Genomic DNA, 27436 nt, shown 5'->3' with positions numbered 1-27436 from the left:
ACTAAAAATCACTACTCCCTAATTTCCTTTCCAAAACTTGTAAATACTCCATGTTCACATTCTGTTCCTCTGTGGCCACAGTCCTTTGTAACAACACCACATTGTCCCCCCAAAAAAAAAATATTCTCCTAGAAAACTGTGCAGTGTCCACATATCAATGTACTAATTTATAAACAGAAGACATAGATCACCACCCCCAGGCACTCCACCACCAGTCCTATGATTCCCTAGGCTTTCCACTGTATTCCATTTATGGGATCAGATACAAGCTCTGGTAAATGTGCACTCAGATTGTGTTAATTCCGCCATTTGACACATCCTTTTCACTTTAGGATACATCACCGGGTTTTAACATACTAGGAACCATCCTGATATGGGATTCAGGAACACCTATCACTTCCCTCCACATATCAACTCTAGCTTTTCGATTCTTGCCAGAATAAACCTACAAATTCAGTTCTACACTTTCTTGCTACTAATAGCTTCGTTACATCAAGCAAGTTAAGGACGCCATTTCTGTACATCTGCCACAGTGCATACCTATTTCCCTTCACCATTCATTCCTCCCTTTGCTCTTTGAAACTTTTGCTTTTCCTTTCATCTTTGTACCTGTACTTTAAACTAGGCTAGTGGACTCAACAACCATTCACCCCTACCCGGACACCTTGAAAAAGCTCAAAAATTTAGCGAGGAATATGAACTATAATGGTTTGCTTAATTGAGGAAACTTCCCATTAAACTTCAATAGTCAATGGAAATAAGTGGTGAATCTATTACACAGGGATACAACACCCACACAAAATACATGATAAATAATATTTTTTAAATTCCATAAAGTATCTGACTTTAAATATTAGAAAAAGTAATGCAAATTGAACTGAATTCAAGCACTCACACACATAGGAAGTCAGATCCCAATTAGAAAAATTAACTTCTCAAATCTCAGGGAACTCTGATAGTACAGAAAATCTTGCTCCCTAACTATGTGGTGACTCCAGCACCACTGGATATTGAAATTTCACTATTTGTTGAAACAAAGAATCTTCTTTGCTTTTGTTTTCAGTTTAGGATGGGTGAGAATAATGAGGACAGAATGTCCTGGGTGGTAAAGGGTGGAGATAATCATACAAAGGGATCTGGCCTCCAGCCCCCCTCCTAGAGAAGGCAGATGAAGGAAGAGGGTCGCGACGGAATAGGGGATGTAGAGCACCAGGAAATAGATCATCAGCTTCATAGCACCCACATGAGCTGCAGTCTGGGGATTCCAAAAAGCAGTGGTGCTTCTCTGCAGCGTCTGTACATGTCTCCTCAAGGAATTGATTAACAGGGACGCAGACGTCACATTGATGATGAACTGCAGAAATGAACTCAACATTAAAGAGGTCACGAAAAACAAGACGTCTGCATCGATATGAAGCTCCGTGCCATTTCTCCCAGCCATCGATTCATGGGGACGATGGGGTGATGTCTGTAAGAACACAAGATACAGGAGCGTGGTAATAGCAGAAATCAGCACACAGGCCAGCAGCAGCTGGGGGACCTTTGCGGAGAGATTTCATTTCAACAGCAGAAACACTGAGTGTTGGAAGTTAGTGATCTTCACACAGTACAAGGCGTTGAGCAAAGTTACAAACCAGAGGCTATTAGAGTCCAAAAACATCCAACACAACAAGGTAAAAATGGTTACAGGCACTGGCCTTACATCCTTTGGGAAAATGAAGGAGCAAATAACATTCAGAAAAAACAATCCCAGCATCAGAAACCGGTTGATGCCCAAGCTAAACAGGAGCCTGTCGAAACTGGAGATTCTATGGTTTTTCATCCAAGTCTTACAACTGACCACTGCAATAAACAGACTGGCAATGAGCCCGACAAAACTAAAACTCAAGGAGAGAATACGAGCAGATAAAATCATTATGTGACGCATCTTGACTCACTGAGGATTCCGAGTGGTGCTGCCGATACTGGGAGCAGGAGGAAGGCTGGAGTGTGCCAGCCGCAGTGCCCAGCCCGGGAGGACAAGTCCTTCTTGTGTTTCCCTCAGTGCCCAGTGTGGCAAAAGAGTCATTAGTGCGTCAAGAGCCAGCTGCTTTTACTGAATGCAAATCTTCCAAAAATGGCGTTAATACTTCTCCTTCACATCCTGCTTTCCTTAGAAATGCCTCATTATGGCAGCTGAGGTAAACCTGGCAGTGCTCTCCCCAAGACCAGGAGAGCTGCATGGAGGACACAGGGCAGGTCCAAGGCCTTCAAGTCAATTGACAGATTTCCCGTCCCCAGCGTTTCGTCCCTATTCATAGTGAATGCAGCTTTTCTTCACAGCAACCCCAAAATTAGGCAGGAATTCCAAAATCACTCATAGCGCCCAACCACATAGCTACAGAAAGTAAGTCCAACTTCCCTCTCCCCTCCGATCTGTTGTTACAGTCATTGTCTCTAGCTAGGATTCCAGTCATGCCAACATGACCTTTGCATTCCTTAGCACCTACAATGAATTACAGTTTTCGAACAGATCACGGACCTCCCGTTTCATGGTGATTCCTTTACTTTGTATTCCCTCACCAGTCACACACATACAGCGCCATCACAATCATTTGCCATTATCTGCTTTTTCTTGGAAAGTAAATGTCAGTCATCACGCGTTTCCACTGTAGGCCAAGTGCATACTTACATCACACATGGCTATTTCTTGTTGGGCATTTAACCGCCAACATTCTCTGGTCCCAGATACACAGTAATGCTTTGGTATAGGTTTGTGGCCAAACAGACCACTCAACCCCTGATTGCTCCGTAACTGCTGAGGCAGCAAAGGGGACACCATGCTGGTAAATGACACTGGCCAAGGCTAGAAGCGAGAGCAGGGCTATGGCATCTCTTGTCTACTCTAGCTGGTGGCTGGAACCAAGGTGCACTTCCCGTACAGCCAGCACACGCCCCAAACCAGCACGAGACAAAGCATACAAAGTTCTGTTACCAAATTCATATAGGAATACAACGGAAGAGGGTAAGATGGGAAAACTAGCAGGTACAGCGGGGGGAAGACATTCACAAGGCCCCGTAAGACAGACAACAGGAAGGCAAGCCCAGAAGAAGCCCTGAGTTAGAGCCAGGGGCTCACAGAGCCTTTTGCACAAACTAGTGGGCACAGACTGATGCACCCAGCTGAGTTAAACAAGCAAACACAGTGAAGAAGCAAAGCAGCGATGAAAGGGAAGATTATGTTATCACATGGATTTCTACTTCCTTACCTATGATATAGATCACTGCAAAATAATTAAATTACCATGTATATAACAATGTAATTAACAATAATATATAACTAAATTCCACACCTGAGAAAAACAAATAAAATGGGGCAAGATCTAAAAATAAATTTTCAGTGAGGAACTGATAGCTGAGGTATTTCAACCCCCCAGAGGATTCAGAAAACCAGGTCCTTTCCCAAATAGACACCGCCCCCATCACTGTGTCTCGAGGCACAGTAAGACTACTTTCTCCAGCAACACACCCACTCCCAGACACAGCCCAGGCCCAGCATTAATAAATGGCAGACCACAGATGTCTGGGGTCACACCACAGTCTGACATCTCCCTGGAGATGCCTCCAAATCTTGCATAACAGAAATAGAGAAGTAGTTGCAGATGCCACACCTATGACTCTAACTCCACTGACCCTCGGGAAGGCAGCTCTGGTTTCAGTCAGTAGAACCAGAGGCTCCCTCGGGCCTTCCACCTTCTCCACCCACATGCTGGCCTTCAATGAGATGTAGAAAAATGGCAACTTCAGCATTTTCACTGCACTTACTCTGACTCTGCTAGGTCAGGGTAGATTTAGGGATCACAGTAGGAGTAAAAGGGAGAGATTCCTCTGGATTTAACTGAAGGCACCAAGAACCAAATAACAGCCAAACCAAAATTTCTAGTGATGTTATGTTCAATTAAAAGATAGGAAAATCGGGCTTCCCCGGTGGCGCAGGGGTTGAGCGCTGGGTTGCAAAGCTGCCCGCAGCCTCCGCGGCGCCGGTTCAATCCCCAGCTGCTCCCCGGCCACTGGAGGAGGGTCCCGCATGGCGCGCAGACCTCTCCTGCCGCCCGCTGCTCCCCTCAGCAGTGTACTTAGGTCCTTCTGCCTGCTCTGCTTCCCGCTCTGGTGAATTCTCTCACCCTCCCACGCTTCTGACTGTACCCAGTGCTTGCATAAATGAATGAATGAATGAATGAATAAATAAATAAATAAATAAATAACTCTTTTAAGATAAATAAATAAATAAATAAATAAAAGATAGGAAAATCTCCATATCTACACCAGGAGGCAGAATCAAGGAAAGACTGGAACCAGGAGCTCATAGCTGGGCAGAGAACTTATCAAAATGACAGAAAGTAGGAGCATGTGTTCAAGAGGGGGTGGCATGAATTAAAGATCTGGGGTCAGGGTTAGCAAAGCAGATGTCAGCTGACACTGCGTGGATTTCCATAAACTTCCCTGTGCTGAACAGAAGCACAGACCTTCACTAGCTACAGAAATGCCCACTTTAGAGTCCTTGTATTTTAGTGAATTCTGAATAAATATTAGATCATTCTTTTAGGTTTTCCCAGATTACCATTCAAGATGTAATTTTAGGGTATGTCAGAATTCATAATTAGTTAAAATTAGGACTTTTGCAAACAGATTCAAGAGGCAGGCATCAGTTTGAAAGCAAACAGTGTAGACCAAAGATATTTTATTCCTATAATTTTGGAAACAAACACATAAATATAAGAACAATCCTAAAATTAATTCGGGATTCCATACGACCAAATGCCAAGTAGAATGTTGACCCTTCACAAATGATGGCAAAACACAGTCCCATTCACAAAATACAATAGCAGCCACATTTATTGACAGTTTAGTCCATATGGGACTCGAAGCATTTTTCATAATACCTCACTAATTCCTCCCAACAACATATCACAAAATACTACTACTATTCCCATTTTACAAATGAAGAAGGTGAAACAGAGAGAGGTTTAGAAACATACCCAAGACCAGTTCACACTAGGGTGGATGTGGGCCCAGGCTGTCTGGTTTCAGGATCCACATTCTTAACCACAACTATCTACTCCTGAGATCCCATTAATGCTAGAAACAAATTTCAGATCTGCAGTGTGCCCCAACTGCACATATTCACAAATTTGAGAATCCTTCAGGTCTTATGCAACAGTATTCTTATTGATATGTCAGTGCTGCTCAGGTATAGGAAATGAATCAATGTCTATGTAATTTCATCAAAATAAAATTGAATAAACTTATAAAACTGCTTATTTTTTCTTAAAGCTGAAATTTTGAAAGCAAATTTGCTTTTGGCTAATATAAACAAGAGAAACTAGCAGATATTTGTTCAATCTGAAAAATTAAAAATCACTACAAAACTCACTTTAGCGTTATGATAAAGGAACACAGGGACTACTGTAGTAAAATGACTTCCCCAACAAGCTGCGCTAGGCACCTGGTCTCCCTACCAAGGGTCTGCACTTTATCCCACACCTTTAACATTACACCATGGAATTCTGGAAACAGGTCTCCTGCGTGAAATGCTGCTGCTATTGCATAATCGCTTCACCAATTGAGTGCTGCATACAATACTCTGCACTAAATTGCTGGCACACATTCCAGCCTCATGCATTTCTACTTCCTTCTGAAATCAGTATCAGAGCCCACATGTTAAAATCAGAGAAGAAAGAAACAAGCAGGTAATTAATTAATTAATGTAACTCCTCAAGTGACAAAAATTTTGGCAAAGGCATAGAACTAGAATTTAAACCAAGTCTGTAGAATCACTACAGTTTTTTCTATTTACTTCAAATCTACTACATTGTTCATTTACATCATTTATCTATCAATATGGACAGTTAAAACTAGTCATTAGCTCAAAATATTGAGCTGGTAGTTTCTCTGTATAAAGAGTATTATTACTATATTGACATTTTCTAAGATGTTTCTCCCTCTGCAAGTCAATCTTACGAGGGAGGAGTGTTCCCAAGTGGGGCAGGGAAACACAGTGGTGTCTCTCCCTTACTGATGTTATAGAACTGGTAGGCAGAGTCAGGAAGAGCACTGAAGTCCTGAGGCAGGCTGAAGGACTCCCAGACACCCTCCCGTGCCCTCTGTTCCCTCTGTCATTTTAGGGAGAAAGGGACACCTATGATCCATTACGAGCCTTAGGCCACATCATATTCACAAACGTCTGCTTCAGTTTATTATTTCCCAGAATGAGAATAAATGTGTGGCCAGTGGGATAAAACATTGTCATTGTTTCTCCAGTCAACACAATCACTTTAGTTCCTGGTAGGAAACGACTAGAATATGCAATTAAAAAGGCAATAAAATACAGTAGGAAAAGAAAGAGGAAGGAGAGGATGATTTTGATGGCCCTCTTGTGGGCTTCAGTGCTTGGGTCACTGGAGCTGGTGCCATTTTGCTGCATCTGCCGTGTGTGCCTCCCCAGGGAGAGGATGAGCAGAAAGGAGGAGGCCAGAGACACAATTAGGGGAGGAAAGTTCCACAATGTTCCAAGAACGTGGAGCATATCATATTCACTTTTTTTCCTGACGTGCTCAGTCATATTCCTTGGGACATCACTTCCAATCAAAGCAGAATAGATCTTAAATTCATGGATCAGAGACGTGGCACTTGCACATGACAGGAGCAGAGCACCCAGCAACATCCATGCAACCAACCTGGAGACTCTCCACTTGAGCCACAGGAATGTGGGATGAGAGAAACTGGCAATTTTCAGGCAGTAGAAGGTATTGAGACAGGTGACAAGCCAAATGCTCATATGATTTGTAAATGTCCACAAAATATCAATAATTTGCATTACTCTGCCTTCTTGGTGCACTTTATAAAAGAACATCGTTAAAATGCTATCAAACAATAGAATAGACAGCAAAATAATCCTGGAGAGAGCCAGTATAATGATGATGAAGTCAGACAAAGAGATTCTCTTGCTCTTGAGCCAACTACTGCCATGGACCCACACAATAAAGTTGTTCCCCAGCATTCCTAGAATGAACTGTGTGGTGGACAGAAGCAGAAACATGCAGTCCACGAGTCCCATCATGTCAGCTGCTAGGCAGGCCTGATCTTCGTTCTTCCTGTTGATGGGCAATCTCCTTGCCGATTTGAAATTTTTCTCTCAGTTTACCTATGGCTTCACAGTACCTGTTACTTGCCTCTGCCCAAATGAGGCTGCTGTAGAGCACGGTGTAGTGTGTTCCCTCTGCTTCTTCCCGGTTATACTGTCCTCTTCACAGATGACATGGATTGTCACGTTCCAACTATGATTGAAACTCAGAAGCTCTTTGCTAACATGCAAATGGAGTAGTGTCTGGTGTCACACAGAGAAGGAAGAAATCTGAGTGACAGCGAAGATGGAGGCCTTGGGCTCAATTTCAAAAGGGAGTAGAGTTCTGAGCCACCCAGAATAGAAAGGTGAGTGTCACCAGAGAGTCATACAGCGTCTCTTAAAGAGTGAGAAATCTCAGTTTTCAGGAGAGGGGGCGGCCTCTGGGCCATACACAGAGAGAGGAAAAGATCAGAATTCCACCATAAGGTTTCACCAAAGTTACACTGAAGGGAGATTTAAGTGCACAAATTAGAAGCTCAGTCGGTGCCATTGGCGCTAAACTAGAATTAATAGTTGTCCCTCTTGGAGGATCAATTACATAAGAGAACTCCAATTTCTTCCCTATGAGCTGTGTTATCAGAAATTATTAATGATATAAATATTAAAATAATCACAGTAAGCTCATATCTGGGATCCCAGAAAGGAGGGTTAACCACAGTGCCACAAACATGACCTAGTCCCCCACAGCACATCCACAACATTGGCTGGCTCCCTTTGCCCCTTCTATACCCTAGTGACAAAGCAACTGCTAATACATGCCTCTGACTAGACTCCAGGAACCTGGATAGAACATGTACTCAGTGTTGCTAGCCCTGGCCAAGGAAATCCCTTCTCACTACGCCTGAAACAACTGTAATCATCTTTCCTTCAATGCAGCAGCAAGTGTTCTGTGAATCCCCCTGCAAGCACTGGGATTCAGGACAAATTTTACATCACTTAGGTAAAGGACAGACTTTAGAGAGTGACTGAAATTCCAGTTGCAGCAGCAATGAAAGCAAGGCTGCTCCTCACCCTCCTGTGATTACAAAGAGGGACCCAGGGCGGGCTGGATGAGCAGGGTACTCCTGCATGCCAGGGAGGTACCCCAGTCTCCCTATTACTCTCACTTCTTGTAATTAAATTCTGAAAGCAACTTTGTCAATAGGAAAATTAACAGCATGTTTGTTCAGTCTATAAATACCTGTTTTGGGGAAGTCAGTTATTGTAAGAATTGTCTGAAAAAGCCATCTAACCAACTCCCAGGGAATTTTTGAGCTGTGGGAAGTTACAGTTCCCACTGATGGAAGGAGAAAGTCACCAATTTGGGGGGAAAATAGCTTATGGGCCACTCTCTGTTAGGAGAAGAGGCAGAAAGCCTCTCTCCCCAGCAAGCTTGTTGTACAGGCAATCTCCATAGAACTCCTAGTAGCACTTGAGAATTACCTTCTTCATTGTGCTATCAATTTCCTTTAAGAACAGTGATCATATTTCCATGATTGTCCAGCACTGTCCTGGTATGTTACTGTCACTCCAATTAATTATTAATAATGTCCCTTTCAGTGTTAATCTCACTGAATACTCAAGCTCTGATCTTAGTGCTTAAAATACAGCAGACCCTCAATAGATGTATATTGAATAAATGAATTTTCTTGATGTACAATTCCATAGGATTTTTGCCTTCAAATTTTATATTTGTTTTTTAATGTTATTAGGTTCCAGAAACTGGAACAATGGAAAATTAAGATCCCTGGAAGATATATTCTATTTCAGTATCTGTCATTCATTCCCCTAATACTTCTTGAGCCTCTGCTATGTGACAGGCACTGTATTGTGCAAATAATTATGGATGAGTAAGCAAGAGACACTCTGCAAAAAATAAATAAAACGACATGATGATGAGTTAGAAAATAATACAGTGCTTAGTTTTATATGATACATTGTTTTAAAGTATCTACCATTTCACTTCATTTTCAATACATGAGATGAATTCTATCATTCCTTGTCCCCATTCTTTAAGAAGACACTAAGGTTTGGAGATTTTCATAGAGAAGAAGTGGCAGAGCAGAGGATTCTAACCCAGGCAGCCTGGCATCACATTCCATCATCTTAAAGATCTTAGAAGTCACCTATTGATGTGACATCACAAGACACAAAGTAAACAGTGGGACCTGGAACAGAAATATTGTCAGGGGACACAATCTCAGATCCCCTTTTATATGTCATACTGTTTCATTTGTTCTGGGTTCTAATGGCCCCCACAAACTCTAGACATGGGCCACAACTCAAACCAACTGGCTTTTAACAAGAACCTATACAAGCCATTGGGTCTCATACTGTCTGTAGTATCATTCCTCATTTATCTATATAGCACATTTTGTCAATTATATGCCACTATGGTAAACTAGAAAAACTAGGGTAACTGTGTCCTTGTCCTAGCAACACTTTTAGCTAACTATGTAACATTAGGCAAATTTCTTGATCATCCTGACCCTTAGGTTCCAAGTAAAAAAGGGATGACAAAATGGTTGCTATGAATGAATGCCTTAAGGGCCTAGGTTCTGGATCAGATCTGGATTTGAATCTGAATGTCACTGCTCATCAGTTATGTGACCTTAGGAAAGTTAGTCTCCCTCAACCTCAATTTGCTCATCTGCAAAACAGGCATAATATTTCAGAGTTGTTAGTAATTAAAGACAGTACCTATAATGTAAACTACTGGAGCATTCTTTAAATGTTAGTTATCATCAATAGGGTATAGTGATACCATAACCTATATTAAACAGACCACTTTTATGTGAACTTCTATTTAATGCAATACCTATTACATATAAAGTAATACATAATATATATGTAACTTATGAAAAAAACAAAATAAGCACTCTGAAGCTTACCACCCACCTTATGAAAATATCACCCGTACTAAGGCATTTATCTGTATGCTGCTTCCATATTCTCCCCCTTTCCTTCCCCCACTTTGGTGTGGTAACGAATCTTGAGTGTTGAATTCATCTTTGCTTACCTTTTTGAATAGTTTTATCATATTCAAACATATCTATAAACATATTTACTATAAACATATTTATGTTTATCTATAAACATATTTACTTTTATTTGCTTTTTAAGCTTGGTAAATTACTATACAAATATCTTGTGCAAAACTCATATTGACTGAATGTTTCTAAAGAAAATTCTTGTTTAGCAACAACACACATTTACACTGCTGTATAGTATTCCACCATGTATTTATCCATTTTTGTTGATGAAGCTTTGATTTCCAGTATTGTACTATTATGTATGTTGTTGCTATGGACACCCTTCGAGATGTTTCTTGGGACACAGGGACAGCAGGCACTTTAAAGGTAGACTGACTAGGTGAAATTCCAACATTACAAGGCAAAATGTTTTCTCAAAATAAGGTTCCAATTTACAAACCCCCATTAAGTTTAACAGTTCCCCTTGGTTTGCAACATCCTCCATTGTGCTTTGTTATCATAAATGTATTGAAATTTGCCAGTTTGCAAATTGCATTAGTTTATCTTTTTTGATTGCTGAGTAATGTTCCATTGTGTATATGTACCACATCTTCTTGATCCAGTCAGAAGGCTGGGGCATTTGGGTTGTTTCCATAGCTTAGCTATTACAAATAGTGCTGCTATAAGCACAGGGGTGCAGGTGCTCTTTTGAATTAATGTTTCTGTCCTTTGGGTAAATACCTAGGAGCGGAATTGCTGGATCATATGGAAGCTCCATCTTTAGCAGTCTGAGGAATCTCCATCTTTAGCAGTCTGAGGAATCTCCATATAGCTTCCCATAGTGGTTGGACCTGTTTGCACTCCCACCAGCAGTGCAGGAGAGTTCCTTTTTCTCTGCATCCTCACCAACATTTGCTGTTGCTAGTGCCATTCTCACTGGTGTAAGATGGTATGTCATTGCAGTGTTAATTTGCATTTCCCTGATTACAAGTGATGTTGAACATTTTTTCACGTGCCTGTTGGGAGCTGGAAGGGATCATCATGCTCAGCAAAATAAGCAAGAAAGAAAAAGAAAAATACCGGATGGTCTCACTCATAGCAGGAATTTAGAAAACCTAAATAAGGGACCAGGAAAAAGACTAATAAAGTAAAAATCAAAATCAACAAGCAACTATAAACCAGAGACACACTACAGGACAGGGAGGAAGGAGTAGGATCAAAACAAGGGGGTGGGAATTGTATGGGGACTATAACCAAGATGAAAATGCATAATTGTGCAAAAATGAAAAATGATGTAAAAAATATATAAAATTTAAAAAATAATAATAAAAAAAGAAATTTGTGAGTATGGAAGGCTGAAACTGAAATATCATTGAAGTTTTGGGTGTTTTGATTATTAATGAGGCCAATCACTTTTTCATTTTTATTAAAAATTTATTTATTTATGCATACAAGAACTGGGGTACAGGCCAGACGTGTGGGGCATGAGAGGATTCACCAGAGACAAAGTGGGGGAACAGAACAGGCAGAATGACTGAAATACACTGCTGAGGGGAGCAGCGGGCGAGTCAGGAGAGGTCTGCTGCACCATGTGGGTAGCTCCCTGGCCAGCTGGGGATCAAACTCGTGCTGCAGAGGCTGCGGATAGCTTCAAAGTGTTGTACTTAACCCCTTGCACCACCAGGGAGGCCCTTTTTCATATATTAATGGATCATTTATTATTTCCTTCTCGTGACATGCCTCATCCATGTCCATTTTCCTACTGTCATTTTCTTATTGTTGTGTAGGACTTCACAGATATAGATCATATTATTTTGTAGGCGTTTATATACATGTATATACTAAATTATATTTCCATTATACTACTGCAAATATCTTCTATCCCAGTTTGTGACTTGTCATTTTACTTTCATTATGGTAACTTTTGATCAACCAAGTTTATTTACAGTTAAATGAATCACTCTTGCTTTTTAATAAAACTTCTATTTCTATGCCTCCAATTCACCTTGTCTCACATTTTCTTCCAAACTTTGCAAAACTTTGCCTTTCACAAAAAAGTCTTTAACCACACTTTGACGTTTTGCATGACCGAGATCTGATTTCAGTTTTTTCTCATGGATGACAAATTTTCCTAGCATCATTAATCTACAGCTTACGCAGGGATTTATAAAACCATTTTCATCATCTATCATTTCTATATATACATGGTCTGTTTCCGCATTCTGCATTTTGCACCAGTGTTCTATACTGCAGCTATAATATATGTCACTAATCACTAGAGCTGTGTTTATAGAAAAAGTCTTTTCAAGTGGCAGGGTAAGTCCACAACTCATTCTTCTTGTTGAGTACATAACCTGTACCTGGACATTTGCCTATCAATACACCTTTAGAATCAACTTGTCCAGGTACCCAAAGAAACTTCTGGGATCTGTAACATCAATTTGATGCCATCTGTATAGTATTGATGTTTCCAATATACATTTCAGTGTTTAGCCTTCATTAAAGTATTTCTCCATAGACACTACACACTTGGAGACTCCTTTTCTGATAATCTTGATATCATCTTTGCTGCTGCTTGCAATTGACTTATATAGTGATCTTATTTCTAGCAACTCATTCCTTCTAAAAAGATTTGTTTTCTATGTAAAAGACAGCACTTGTAACTGTTTTCCTTCCAACTTAACATTTCTTTTCATTCTGTAACTGTGCTTCCTAGTCTCAGCTCAAGTAGGTTACAGAAATGGTGGTAAGATATCCTTGACTTGCTCCTGTTTTAAGAGAAATGCTCTCTTCTACTTTAAAGGTTTGATGCACATTTGACATACCCATTATTATCAAACAATTTCAAGATTGGCACCTGTCAGTGGGTGCATTTGCCTAACTTGCTCTTGCTCCAGCTCCTCACTGGAAATTGACTTAGATGTCCCTTGCTTCGTGCAAGCCTCAGATTTCAAACTGAAACTCTAATTCCCAGACTATCTCAAGACAGGACCACGTGAAGAGATGAAGTTCCATGATGGACCCTGACAGGGTCATGTCCTTAGAAGAGACACCACAGAGCTTACTCTTCTTCTCATTGCCAGCTCACTGCCATGGGGCACATAAGGAAATGGTGGCCACCCATAAAAAAGGAAATGGTGCCTCCCATTAAACTGACAATGCCAGCACGCAGACCTTGGGCTTGCATCTCAAGAATTATGAGAATATAAATGTCCACTGGTTTTATATAAGTCTAAGGGTATTCTGTTCTGGCAGCCTGAGCTAAAACTATCTTGTACTTAGAATCTGTTGATTTAGCAGCAGGACACTCCTCACTCCAGAAATCCAGTCAGTTGTATGGCCAGAGGACACGTCAGGGCAGTATTTCTATACTTAACCTAACTGCTCCTTTATTTAATAGGGAGCTGCTAAGTTAAGTAACCTCAATAAAGACTACAAGCAAACTAGCTGACGAAAAAGTGCACTTATAGTCATTCCTTCTAAGCTAATTGCTATGGTTTTATGTACATTTTTATGTCCTAGTCCCCACAGCAAACTTAGAATGAGACACAGATTCAAGGTCTGAAGGACTGTGGGAACAGTAGGAAGATTACTTGCAGTGGAAGGTCATGCACATGGAGACAAAATTAAGAATGTATTAATTTCAGAAGGATTGGATTTAGTGCAAAAGACAAATAATAGTTTACACAGGCAGAGGTTTATTTATGTCTCCCGAGGAAGTCCAGAGGCAGGCTCTCCACACTGGTGTGGGGGCTCCAGCGTCAGTGCAGATTGCAGCAGCTTCTGTCTTCTATCCTGAAGACTGTTCCGTGGCCCATGCTGGCGACTGGAGATTCAACCATCATGTCCACGTTTCAGACAAGGAAAAGCCAGTTGAGGGCCTGGAGAAGCAAAAAGAAGGAGCCTCCCTCCCAACAGCTCAGTTCGCTTAGGAAATCTCCTGGAAACATCACCAATGGCTTATGCTTCTACCCCCTCACCAGTCCTTAATTGCAAGAGGAACAAGAACACAGTAGTTGAGCTGTGAACAGTCACCCCCTCTTATCCCCCCCCAAAAAAACATGGGTTCTCTAAACGTAAAAAGGATCATGGATACAGGGTGGTGTATTAGTCATTTTTTTTATCTTTGTATTTTAGGATGCTCTGACATCTTAGGTACTTGCAGACCCAGAAGGACAGACAGCCCTCCCAAGGATAGTTAATTCCTAGAAATAGTGAGTGACTTGCCCACAAGGATACCTTTGACATGCAAGTCAAGCAATCCTGAGACCACAATGCTCATTCACCTCCTTGTACCAGCTTCTACAGGCCAGGACATTACTCCCCTGTCCAAATCACCCAGCAACCCTCTACAGAACAGAGCTGCCGAATATTATTCCAACTGCCCAGTCATACACTTGTTCTTTCCCCTCCAAAACCACAATAAAATTCCGGCCTGCACTTCCCTTCTATCCTTCTGCCTCCCAATCTACCCTGATGCTTCCCCATGTTATCCTACAGAACATGCCCTCTGCCCTCTTCACAGGACCTATAAGTAATAAACTTCTTTCAAATGTAGGTGTCTCTCTATGTCATCTTATCATACCTAATTAAACCAAATCCCGGTATATCACATATAGCAACGCAATGCAATCTTGTCCACAATACATCTTTCTATAACAGAAAGCTGAAGTCCTGGCAACATCTGAGACGTAGTTCAGAAAATTTGCTTACAATGTGTTTGGCAGAAGAAAAATAGTTGCTTTATCTCAGCTTCTCTTCTGAGCTCCAAACTCATTAATCATCACCCTGCAAATATAAGCTAGAAAGTCGACAATTAAACTGATGTTCAAACCTAATCCATTATTTCTATTTTAAAATAGAAATCTATTATTTCTCCTTTAAAATCAGTTCCTTGGGCCACTCTGGTAGCGCAAGGGGTTAAGTCTCAGCACCATGAAGCTATCCATAGCCACTGCAGCACAAGTTCAATCCCCAGGCAGGGAGCTGCCCATATGGTGCAGCAGACCTCTCCTGTCTCCCTTCTGCTCCCCTCAGCAGTGTATTTCAGCCAATCTGCTTGTTCTGCTCCCCACTCTTTCTCTGGTGACTCCTCTCAATGCCCCACTCCACTCCCCACTGGGCCTATACCCCAGGTCTTATATGTATAAATAAATTAAATAAATTCTAAAATAAAATAAAATCAGTTCCCACATCAGTGTTCCTTAGTCTCAGAAGCTATCCACATAGCCGCCCTCAGCAGCAACATCAGAGTTATCTTTTAACTGCTTTCTCCTTAGCACCAACACCTGTTCTGTCACCTAGATCCCAGGCAGGAGCTGTGTTCTTCCTAGTTCCCTAACCCAGAACCCAGCACAGGATATGGATCACACCTGGTGCACAATGAATGAATCAGAGAATCCCAAACGCCCTTCCTGTCGCTTCTCAGCTCCACTAACCTTTCTCGGCTTGTTTAGTACCTTCCTAACTGCCTCATCCTTCATCTGTCTTCACTGATCTTTCCAAAGATGATTCCCAAGACATGTCCTGGCTTAAAACCTTCCATATCTCCCCACTATCCAATGCCCTGCAAGCTTTCCAGGGCCTTTATTATCAGGCCCAACCTACTTTTCCTGTCTTAACTTTCACTCCTTCATGTAAGTTTCCGGATCTTTGTTCATGCTATTTCCTCTGCTGAAAACTAACCTGACTATGATCTGCTGTGCCCCATTACATCCACCAGTGTTAGTGTTCCTTACACCATTATCACTGAACTGCTCCTATTTACACCACCCACCCAACGCCACATCCTAGATTATGAGCTCCTTAATAGAGCCCCATATCTACCCCTATACCCAGGCCTCTATAGCTACAGGGCACATAGCAGCTGCCTGAGAGATTTCTGAATTTAAAAAGATGCCAAGGTTTACTGTAAATAGCCACAGCAGATCAAAAACAACAAAAATACTATCAAAGTGGAAAGCACTAGGTAATTCCTGGAAGTTAATAATTTTTAATATGTTGAGTATAGTAAGTTAAGATTAGCTAAGATAGTCTGTAAATATCCCATGAGACTTGGTGAGAGGGACATGGTGACTGAAAGAGTGTCATGCCTTCCTTAAAAGAACAGAATTAATAGTAATATATATTGAGCACTTGTTTTCATTACTACGCACTAAGTAAGCCACTTGCATGTATTATCTATTGTGCTCTTCAAAGTACGCCTATGAAGGGAGTGCTACTATAATCCTCCTTTTACTCACAGGAAGACAAAGCAACAAAAATCTGAGTCAGGGAAAGTAAGAAACTCATCAGAGGTCACTTAGTGAGTAAAGCAGGGATTCTAATTCAAGTTTTCTGACTACACAGTCTTAACACTGAACTATTGATAGACCAACTTTTTCAAATGACAAGATGTAACAAAAAACTAGGGTCAAGATATACACTGGGCATGGCCAAGTTAGACGCCGAAGCCCAAAGCACAGCAGACAGCAAACGGACATAAAGCAAGAAAAAAAGAAATGTCATTATTGTGGTTCAAAAAGCTACAAACACCCTAGTGTCCCTCAGACAGATCGAGGGACTGGCACGGAGGCATCTTAAGACTCCTCAGTGGGGAGGCCAATGCTGTTGATGACTCCTGCTCAAAGTCTCATTCTCTGAAAGGTAATTCTGGCAAATGCTTGATCAGCCTTCCTGACAATTTCAGCTCTCAGGAACTGGAGGACACAATGTAGGAGCAGACACTGTGAACTTACGTTACCCAGTAAAGAGACATTACTAGGCAAAAGGAAAGAAAGGACCGCCTAGAAATAACCAAGAAGAAGACTCCCCTGACACTTCCCTGCAGGGTCATCAGAATGAGAATCAGAGTAAGCGGCAGGGGCATTTCACCTTCACTCCTCAGTCGCCCAACCAAAACCAACCAGGTATTCAACTCCCAGTGTGATCCAGACGCAACCCCCCAGGAGCCCTGGCCACAGCTGGCAGTGGGAGGTTCTGAATACTTAGGGCCGATGGGAGGGGGCAGCAGGAAGTGAGCAATGGGCCAAAAGCAAAGCATAAACTTCACAAGCATAAGTTCGAACGTCAGATATGCTTTCTGTAAGCCACATCATTCTCACACGCCGTGTGAGTCTCCGTTCCAGGGATCACCTCCCGGTGCCTCCTCACAGCACAGGTTACATCAGACAATGATAAACCACATTAGCTCAGTGCCTGGCACAGAGTAAGCGCACACATGTCAGTCACTTATATCAGTGTTACCTTATAAGTGATTTCTCTGTAACTAGCTAACTTTAGGATTATCAATCACCCTCCACCACCACTCTTCATGTAATGCAAACTCTGACAGAGAAATATGTAAAATGGCCCTGCCCTCATTTCCATGTCAAGTTTCAGCACAATCCAACTGAATATTTATTAAGCCCTCTGATGCTGCTGTGCTAGGCTGAACTGAAGAGGGCTAAAGCGTTATCTGAGGAAAAGATGACCTCACCTTCAAGAACTTCATGATCTTTCTAGGGACAAAGTGAAACTAATTTCTCCTAACTGAGCTACAAAGGTTAGACTATAACCCAGTTAGCATGAGTTAACTCCCAAAAGTCACAAATACATGTTTCAGTGTTTGGGGGCACCTTTGTATTAACTGTCCAATGAATCTGAACAAATAGATGACTATGAAAACTGTGCTGGTAACAAAGTGTGGACCACCTATAGGCTGGTCTTGAAAGCCAATCAAGCTTTTTTTTTTTGTATACATGTATTAAGAGGTTTACAAAGAGAAAGGGAAAAAAAAAGAGGTGAGTGAAATGTTTAAGCAAGACATGTTAAGATGCAGATCAGGGAAAAAACTCATGTGAGACTAACCTGCTAACCTCTAGTCCATGCAGCAGTAATATTTGGAGATAATGGAGTACTGCAAACTTGGCTTGGAAATAATGGGAAAGACTTTCTCCCTCAAATGAAATTATTGAATAAATGTTTATTTTTTCTCATTATAAAAATACTCAACTCAAAAGAAATTAGAATACAGAAAAAGGTAAGGAAATAGAGATTCACACAAATCTACACTATCCAGAGATAATCACTTTTTGATGTTTCTCCTTCCAGATGTTTCTAAACATACATTAATTATATTCTTTTTCAAAACTGGGTAACACCACGCCTGCTGTTTGATATTTATTCTCCTACACATCCATGAGTCATACTGATCTCTCCAATTACTGCAGAATCCCAAAATTAAAGTCACAGGGGAGTTTTCTGCAGGTACTTTTCTTGGCACCGTAAGAACAGGAAACGCAGGACACAAAACTGGACTTCTGAACCCTCAAGCCTGTCACCACTGTCAGACTCCACACGTCCACTGTGCCTAGACCAGCTGGGAGCATTAGATTGTTTCTCAGCAGATGGGGCTGCCAGGGTGGGAGGCAGCCTGACCGGGGGGAACCCTCAGGTTACAGCATCCTATGGACCTGTGGCCTCTGTGCTGAACACGAGCCTGAAAGCGCTGCCAGCCCAGCCTTAGAGCCATTCAGGCAACCCCAGTGGAGCTTGGAGAGGACCCCTGCTCTCAGGGATCCTGGAAAATACTTCCTGTCCTGCTGCACTCTGGACTCAGCATTGCTCAGGGTTGGTCACTCAGCTGTCTTAGTCACTGTATCACTCTCCTAAAGCAGATTCATCGTTCCTGATTAAATGAACCAAATCTGCATTAATTCTTACATCTTTAAAGAAGCATAAAAGATAAAAGTAGCTTTGCAAAAGAAATAAAGACTTTCCCAAAAGACAAATTTTATCTACTTTATAATTTTCTAAACTAAAACATGGCATAGAGGAGTGGGGAAATCACCACTGCAGTCTTAACGTGTAAAACCAGAGAGCAGAATTACATGCTAACTGGCGGCCCAGCTATAGGGAAAAAGACAGCTGATAGAGAAGGGGAATTGTTTTTCCCTCTTACCAGGCAGAGAGAGGATAAAGCTAAGGAACTTCACCTCACCTTAACCAATCCTCACTGAGTACAAGACACTAAAGTGTTTAGAAAATACCTTAGAGTGAGAAACTCAAGGATCCACATCACAGGATATGAATTCTGAAGCTTTTACAGCCCAGTAAGACCTAAGCTACAGTCAGCACCACACACTCAGGCAGAGGCGGGAGGACACATATTTGGGTAACCAGAGGCCAGGCTGGAGCAGGCCCAGACGGAATGAGCAACTGCCACCAGCAGAACTGGACAACCTGCTCAGCAGCAGCCAACCTCTGAAAAAACTGCAGTCAACTAGCAGGCAACCTGTAGAGGGCTGACACAGACTTTATAAAGTAAAACATGCCTTGAAAAACCAAATTCATTTTATGTAATTTATAGCAGTACATTATGAGTACTCTGCATAGTCCTCCTTCTAATAAAAGCAATCACGTGCACACATGACTGTACAGTACGTACATCAAGAGCACATGTGAACAATGAAAGGGAAATGTCACATCTGAGGCTCTAACCCAGGAAGGCAATGTCAAACAAAGCTTATTGAGGGAACTCCCCCCAAAGTTCTGGACAAGACAAAGGATGCCTAGAAAGAGAACAGGGTTACCAGAGCCTCCGTACCATCACCTGGAGATGAACAGTTTCCTCCCTAGTCATATTTCACGCTTTTACTGTCAGTAAACTTAGATAAATGTACTACTGGAAGTGTCTAAAAACAAGGGAGGTTAGGGTAGGTTAGTGTCGAAGCAGTTTAGGTTAGAGACAAACTACTGCTCAGGAAACCTCTTCAATTAAGGCTAAAGTTCACTCTCCTGTTGAGATCATTTTTCTGTCAAGATTTATGTCTAGTCTGTGCAAAGCACTGGTTAAGGTGCAGGTACACCGAGAAGACACAGTCCTTGCCTTCAAGTGCACAGAGCACACAGAAAAGAAGATCATCATTTACAACTGTGGGGTAAACACCTGACGTACAGTGAAGCTCAGTGAACACGGAGGGGTTGAATCAACATTATGACAGAAGCACATCAAGCAAAGAGTCTTCCTAAAGGACATTCATACTTTTGTGATAACACGAGCAAGTCTGAAAGCCCACTATTTTATATGCCCATACATAGACACCAGCCCTAAAGAATAAGCAACTAGCAAAAACCATACCAGACAGGAGCCACCAAGGTTTATGGCACAAAAAGGGGAAGAGGAGCAACAGTTGGGAAAAATATTACCACTCATTTTATATAAAAGAATATTTTAATCTTGTCCTTAGAAACTAATGAGACTATACATTATACATGATTTGAAAGTAAGACTGTACCAAATAATAGCCAAAGAAGAATCATCCACTCTATTCCTTCTCTCTCGTCTGGTCACTCAGAAATATGATGTTATCTGTAAGGAAGCCAAAGTGTTAATACTATTTTCAGAACTTTTCTCCATCCCATTTAACCATTCCTCTCTAACAGATGCGCATTTTGTGTTGTTCACTGAAAGGATTTGAGGCAAATTCTCAAAATACTAAATACCTTGCTATGTCCGTGAGGGTGTATCAGTGCAAAGCGAGCTTCAAGTTGGGCTTCAGCTGTTTGGCTGATCATTTGGACCTTACTGAAGGGTGGGATATTATTTGTCTTCCCCAAAGACAACTAAAGTCTTTTCAGCAACAGCTTCCTGCAGTAGAACTCGTCTCAAATGTGGATGCTCGCAGTGCCCAGACAGACGCCTTTACCCAGGCAGCATACCTCCACCGCCGAGGACCGCGGCACCACACCGCCCGCCCCGCAGTACAGAGGAAAGCACAAGGACCTTCACACGGACCGCGAGCAAAGGCAGATTCATTTAGGCTTTTAGTTAGGTTTGAATGTCACATAGAAGACATTTTAGTTTTCAATTTTAAAAAAGTAACTGTTATATACTCATTCTTGGAAAAATGTTTAAAAATCATTTCCAGAGTAAGCATTTCTATGCAAGAAGCTCAGCACATGCTTCCCCTGTCTCGGTCACAGCCTTCAGAGACTCAAGAATAAAGTCCTCACTTTAAATAGTAAGTACTGGCGTAGACTGTTCAATTCATACTCTGCTCAAAAGTTACTTGAGATGTAAAACTGTAAGTACAAAGCTAACTGTCTTTAAAAAAAGGGAAAAAAATGTAGAAACTATAAACAAGGCTACAAGCCGCACTCAAAATTCTCCCACTGGGTTGCCCTATAATCTCATTAGCATAAGTACTCACAACCCCAGTGAAAGTTACTTACACTAAGAAGATTTAGACTGAGGGAAAACCAAAAACAGCTCTTAACACAATCTTCTTACCAGCTATGATTGTTGTAGCTTGCCGCCGCACATTATTTTTATCCGTGTATTCACCATAGTCAACTTTCCCTTCCACAAAAATTCGAGACCTGTTATAAATAAAATTTCGTTTTCAGTATAGAGATTCCAATATGCTTCACAAGAGAGTGGGATCTGAGGTAGCCATGAGTACACACTAAGGATGAAAGAGACAATCACACAGCCTCATGCTGTTAGAATTAAGAGCACTGGACAGAATATACAGACTTAACACATCAAGTAAAAAAGAAAATATTTTATTCCTTGAGATGATTGTGTGTATAATACTTCATGGAAGTCTTAAAAAAATTAAGTCTTTACAAAATTAAGCCAAAATTTAAAAAAAAAAAAAAAGGCAACCTTAAGGCCAGAAGGTGGCAGTGGTATCCTTCAATTTCCAGGCTTGATTTGCGATGTTTTGAACTTCTAAGATTTGATTTTCACTTATTTTTCTATTCCTTTCTATACTTGAGGTACATGAACTTATTCTCAAGGGACTTAGTTGATTAAATTTCAAAACAGAGGTTTCAACCTAGTGTTTCACTGAGGGGTTATGACTTTTTGTACCATCTCTAAGACACTATCTAGAAGACAACTGTAACTGACCTCTTGAAGAGAAGATACTGACCAGAAGGAAGCCAGTTTTCAGCCTTCACCATGACCAAAAAAATACAATATAGAAAGTAGACAAGACCGGCAAGCTGACTGGATGCCAGGGGAACACACACACAGAGACTCATCAATCAGCAGGTGCCCACATACGCATTTTCCCTGGCATCACCTGTGTGTTCACATGTACGCATACATATATTTCTACGTATACACAATGGAGGCACATATGAAGAAAAGGTATGTGGTTATTAAAAAACAGAAATTTCAGTTTTCCTGAAAATATTTTTCATGTTTTAATATTCTATAAAACAAATGTATTTCTAAATATACTATGACTACAGTGCTGTTAACCACAGCCTTTTGTCCTTCTGTGAATTTGGGAAAGACACTTTTTTTTTAGACATAATCGATCCAAGCATTGCATAAGGGAATTACAAAGCCCATGTGAAATTATCAAATATAAAACAGCTGCTGTGCCTACGACCACAATACCACAGTGTCAACTCCAGACACTCCAGATCCTCTGAGAAGGATCTTACATGGCTGCAATAGGCTAGACAACCCCCCCCATCAGGACCTTGACGCAGCAGCACTGGGAGCCCCTAAAAGCACGCACTGCACCTGCTCTGGTGGCACTTAATCCCCGCCTCCTCTCTTGCCTCAAATGCTTCTACTTATGTACACCCTGTGTTTGCCTAAACTAGAAGATCTCAGAAAGCTAAAATCACATTTTATATGCTTCTGAATTAGTGTCACACGCCAATGCACCCGGCACATAGTAAAAGCATGGAATAAATATCTTAAATCAAGATAATTTGCAGTAATTAGGAATAAAGGAACTACCCATCCCACGAGAACACAGGTTACCAGTTGTTTTAAGACCACTCAATCTGTAAGATCTTTCCTTCCTAGACTTACCCCTTCTTCACATACTGGTATGCCACATCTCTGAGTCCTGGCCGGAACACCGATATTCTGTGCCAGGTTGTCTTTTGACTGACATCACCTAAATCAAAATAGGAAATGGGATTACAGATGCCAGCAGATGAAACAAATGCTGAAGATCAACAGGCCCAGCAAAATCAATGTCACGATTTCCAAGATAACAGAACTGAATGAGAGAAGAAAGACCCTTTCTGGAAGTAGCTCTCCTCTACCAAGGCAGTTGGCACTAAGTAACGTCTTTTGCTCTAATTAAAACCCCAGACTTTCCTACTCACCCATTTGGTATGTTTCACTTTCCCCTGATCGCCACATCTCATTTGTTGCCATAGAAAAGATTGTGACTGGGTTCTTTCCTTCCACTTGTCTCATCACAGGGTCCTGACCCACTCGCCCAAGTAACTGCACACGATTCAAAGCTGAAACACAATATGTACATATGATGAGCCTAAGAGAAACCTCCAGAAGAGGAGCAGCACACAAATACCACCTTAACTTCAATTTCAGCATAAAGTAAGGCCCAAAATATAGATAATCAGAAAACAAAGATGAAGTAGAGAATAAAGGGGTTGGTAGGAAAAGAAGGTTGGGTAAAAGAACAAATCTGCAATTTGAAAATCTGAATAAATACAAGGAAATATTTTTGTTAAACAACAGCTTCTATAATCTTTTACTACCCCAGGCAAATATATAATCTTGGAAGATTTATATAACCAAATATGATTCTAAAAAAGTTCTATGGAAGGAACTCACAAGCATGAGTAAAAAGTGACTGACATGGAAGAAGCGCCTAATTACAGTAGGCCCTGCTGCCTGACGGGGCAAGGTCAAGATCTGAGTGGCAAATGGAGCCGAAAACACAATAAACAGCTTATAGCCCAACCAGTGTAGCTCCTCTGCAACACATATGAGAATACTAGCATAATATTTGAGAATATTAGCAACACATTTGAGAATATTAGCAATATTAGCATAACATGCTTTCAACTTGAAAATTGGCTGTTACTTACATCTTTCAAGAACCAAACTGCTAGCTGTTTCAGATTCATGTCTTACAAACTGCCGCAGTACCTAAGTGGAATAAATGAAAACGCTTTTAATTTGGGGGAAGGACAAACACAGGCAGGACACCTTATCACATTTCGCTGCCAGTCAGCAGCCCTCACAGCACAAATCCAGGCAGGAGCTGCACTCCTCGCGTCCCAGGCACGCAGCACGCAGCACTAGGACCATGCAAACACTGCAAGGCAGCCGATTGCAGAAGCCCAAGTGTGCAAGGAAGGTACCCAGAGAGCAGGCCCAAGAAAACTCACTGATAGTCCTCTCCTCATTACAGCAAACCCCTCATTATGGGACTTCTGTGCTTGCACACAAAAAATGTAATCACAAGTATGTTGGAAAAGTTCAAGCTTCCAATAGACCAAAGAAAAAAAGTCCAAGACAAATATGGTTCTTTATGTACAAAGAAAGGACTGTCCAAATCAGCTTGTCAGAAAGGGTAGTCACTGCCACAGAATAGCAGCACCGAATCATGTAGCAGCTGCCATTACTGACAATCAGCCAAGTGCTTTACCTGTGGTCAGTTCATCCACAGAATAAACTTATAAACTATGTGAAATGACCCCCAGTTTAGAGATGAGAAAAATGAAGCTCAGAGAGATTGTTATTTCCCCATAATCCTACAAGAAATAAATGGCCAGTCACACCTACACTCCAGGGCTTTGTGACACCATGGTTACTGCTTTTCCCACCACCCTCAGCTGCCTCCTTAAAGACATTCTGCTCAAGGACCACTGCCAAGCTATGAGCACACATTACTGGGCACGATGCTGGGTACAAAGGTCAGGGCTAACCATTGCATCAGAGGCAAGTGCCACATGGTAGCACTGTTTATATAAAAAGCAAATTCCACCAATCAAATGAACACCCATTGCTGAGGTAGTGCTGGCTAAGGAATCCTATCACTGTTTTGGGGGCAGACAGAGGGTAAAAAAGAAAAAAAAAAGATGTGAGTTACAACATTCTAAAGACTCAAACTGCTAACTACTACCTATGTCAGGGTCCTAGAAATGTCCTAATATGAGTGCTCAGATGAGGCAGGGCTCATAAGTCTTACAGAACGTGTCTCACTGTGGCACACAAAAATCAAGATCTACTGGAGATCTGGCAAAAGAGAATTATTTAATTTTAAAGCCTTTTTTTAACCCTTTAAGTTCTGCTTAATACTATAGTATTAGACAGTATTAGCTAATCCAAGTTTCACATTTGAACATATACGTGCACACCTGCACGCGCGCGCGCACACACACACACACAATGTTAAAAGTATACACAGGGTCAAGTCTACAGTACAGGGGGAGATGAGAAAAGATTTCATAAAGGAACTGATTGTTCATTAGTCTTAACAGGATGGTGTATAGGAGAAAAGTGTTATAAAGGGGAATGTACAAACAAGGTGACCATCTATGGTGAGGGAAAAGGCTAGTCTAGGTTGGTTCAAGTCTGGTTAGAGTGACTGGAGAGATGTGTAGGAATATAGGGAATGAGAAAGAATCTTGGATATGGTGAATGTGTGAGGTTGTGACTTCAGCTGCTCTCCTCCAATATAGAGAGATTGGAGAGAGTGAGGGTAAGCAGTCATGTCTTACGGAAAAATACTCAAAAAGTGATTCTCATACTAAACACAAAAAATTACTAAAGACAAAAATATGCTCTCTAACTGATCTAAATGCAAACATATCTTAAAAAGCAATGACTCCCATTACACACCTGAATAAACTAGAAAAATTTTCTTTTGTTTTAATGACAAGATTCAAACAGTTAAATCTTTTTGTCCCCAACCCTATCAAATAATGACACAGAAGACGGGTGGTCTCAAAGGTCTTTTTGCCTCTACATTCAAAAGCCTAAAGATATCTGGTCAGCATGGCCAATCAACGCTAGAATGGAAAAGTGATTACCTGTAATACAGGTCTTCGAAACATGGTTTCTATTTTCTTTTCATGCAATCTAGTGTTTCGTCTTTTCCTGAAGAAAAAAGAAAGACTTTAACCCTTTGCACTCTGAACCATTCTGGACATTGGCTACCAGCTACTCGACGCTACTTTGCGGCGGAAACGTGCATTTACAGACCCTCGTATTATTTAGTATAATCTTGGAACCAAGTAACGTATTATAATGATATTGGACTTATATGAATTAGGTGACATCGAGGAATGTATATTTGCAAAAAAAAAAAATATTTTATTGTTTATAATTTTGTACAGTATGATGTTTTGTAACACTCCCCAATATGCATTGCAGGCTGATTAGTGCATGTTTGACAGTAATAAGTGGTTTGACGCCTGCCACCAGGTGTTTTCCTGTTAGAACACACAATGCAGTCCCGTTTTCTTTGTCCCACATCGGGAATATGTAGTACGACACAAAACCCGCTGACATGTCTTGTATATATCTTAGTAATTTTACAATATTTTGATTTAATTTCTTGTGCCATTTCAAGATAAAACTTCACGGAAACATGCAGGTCTCAAAAAGTTGCGTTGAAATAACTCAATTCCCTGTAATCACTAATAAATTGCAATGTCCCCTGAGAGGGGACTTCCGAGTGATATGCTAGAATTCCGGTGTCCCCTGAGAGGGGACAGCGGAGTGCAAAGGGTTAAATACCGTATCTTTCAGCAAGAACACATTCGCTACTGCTAAACACCTACATGCATTCATGCTTTTTATGCAATTCACCTTGAGAACCTAAATGAACTCCCTGCACCTGCGAGGTGGAGCCCTCCCCCTCCCAGAAGCTCTCACATCTATATATTATTTTGATCCCCCTCAATGTCCTCTTCCTCCAACCCATATTAAAAAAAAAAAAAAAAAAAAGAGATCAAATCTGCTTCCGAGTGACTGCCCTTCCACTGCCCTCTCAAGTTTCATTACAATGAAGGCTCCCTTAGGGCAGGAGAAAATCTCAGTTATTCACTGCCCGATCCGAAACACCTGAAACAGGTGTGAAGCCATACTGAAGGCTCAATAAACACTGGACTGTCATCCGGGGGGTTAAGTTTGAAACCTGTCCCTGCAGAAGTCACCGCCTCCGTCCTCGTTAGCGAAGACCAAGGAGATGCCTGCGACGCCGGGGCTCCCGGGCCTCGGGGCCTTTCCTGAAGGGTGACCCAGACCGAGAGCCTTGGAGCTGGGCGAAAGCGCGGAGTCGCCCCGCGAGTGAAAAGTTCCAGACCCCGACACAGCATCGCCCCGGCCCCGTGGAGGAAAAAAAGCACACCTCGCGCCCCACGCGTACTTCCTCCCTCCCTCACCTGACGCGCCAGCCCACAAGGCCGCGAACCAGGCGATCACTTCCGGTGCAAGCGCGACGCAGGTTCGCGAGAGGAAGAAGAAAGCGGAAGGTCCTCCCGGGTGTGTTGTAAAAATGCTGCCGGCCGGCACGGCGGGAAACACGCTCCCTAACGCGCGAGT

The 27436-nt window shown here is 41.6% G+C and overlaps 3 protein-coding genes across 5 annotated transcripts; all 3 read right to left on the bottom strand.

The window, feature by feature from the left end:
- Positions 1 to 979: 979 nt before the first annotated feature.
- LOC119250876 (taste receptor type 2 member 4-like) lies at positions 980 to 1927 on the bottom strand. Its single transcript, XM_037518461.2, is given in 1 exon segment — positions 980 to 1927. A coding segment is annotated over 1 exon segment (906 nt). The 3' UTR covers positions 980 to 1021.
- Positions 1928 to 6178: 4251 nt separating this feature from the next.
- Positions 6179 to 7099, bottom strand: LOC119250865 (taste receptor type 2 member 3). The gene has a single exon (XM_037518453.1). It carries the CDS (start codon positions 7097 to 7099, stop codon positions 6179 to 6181), a length of 921 nt encoding a protein of 306 aa, XP_037374350.1.
- A 4471-nt stretch (positions 7100 to 11570) lies between these two features.
- On the bottom strand, positions 11571 to 27343 carry SSBP1 (single stranded DNA binding protein 1). Of its 3 annotated transcripts, none has more exons than XM_037514648.2 (7): positions 27277 to 27343; positions 25921 to 25987; positions 23971 to 24031; positions 23239 to 23379; positions 22937 to 23024; positions 21389 to 21477; positions 11571 to 20467 (listed from the first exon to the last, which is right to left on the bottom strand). In XM_037514648.2, the coding sequence occupies exons 2-7, from the start codon at positions 25942 to 25944 to the stop codon at positions 20424 to 20426; spliced, it is 447 nt and encodes a 148-aa protein (XP_037370545.1). In that variant the 5' UTR covers positions 25945 to 25987; positions 27277 to 27343; the 3' UTR covers positions 11571 to 20423. The 3 variants fall into 3 exon arrangements, with proteins under 3 accessions (XP_037370545.1, XP_054548709.1, XP_037370555.1); XM_054692734.1 differs by lacking the exon at positions 27277 to 27343 and adding an exon at positions 27243 to 27276; XM_037514658.2 differs by lacking the exon at positions 27277 to 27343 and adding an exon at positions 27030 to 27202.
- Between the last annotated feature and the right edge of the window lie 93 nt (positions 27344 to 27436).

Source organism: Talpa occidentalis, unplaced genomic scaffold (genome assembly GCF_014898055.3).
Source record: "Talpa occidentalis isolate TD23 unplaced genomic scaffold, MPIMG_talOcc4v2.1, whole genome shotgun sequence".
NCBI classification, from domain to species: domain Eukaryota; kingdom Metazoa; phylum Chordata; class Mammalia; order Eulipotyphla; family Talpidae; genus Talpa; species Talpa occidentalis.
This window is presented reverse-complemented; position numbering and strand designations above follow the sequence as displayed.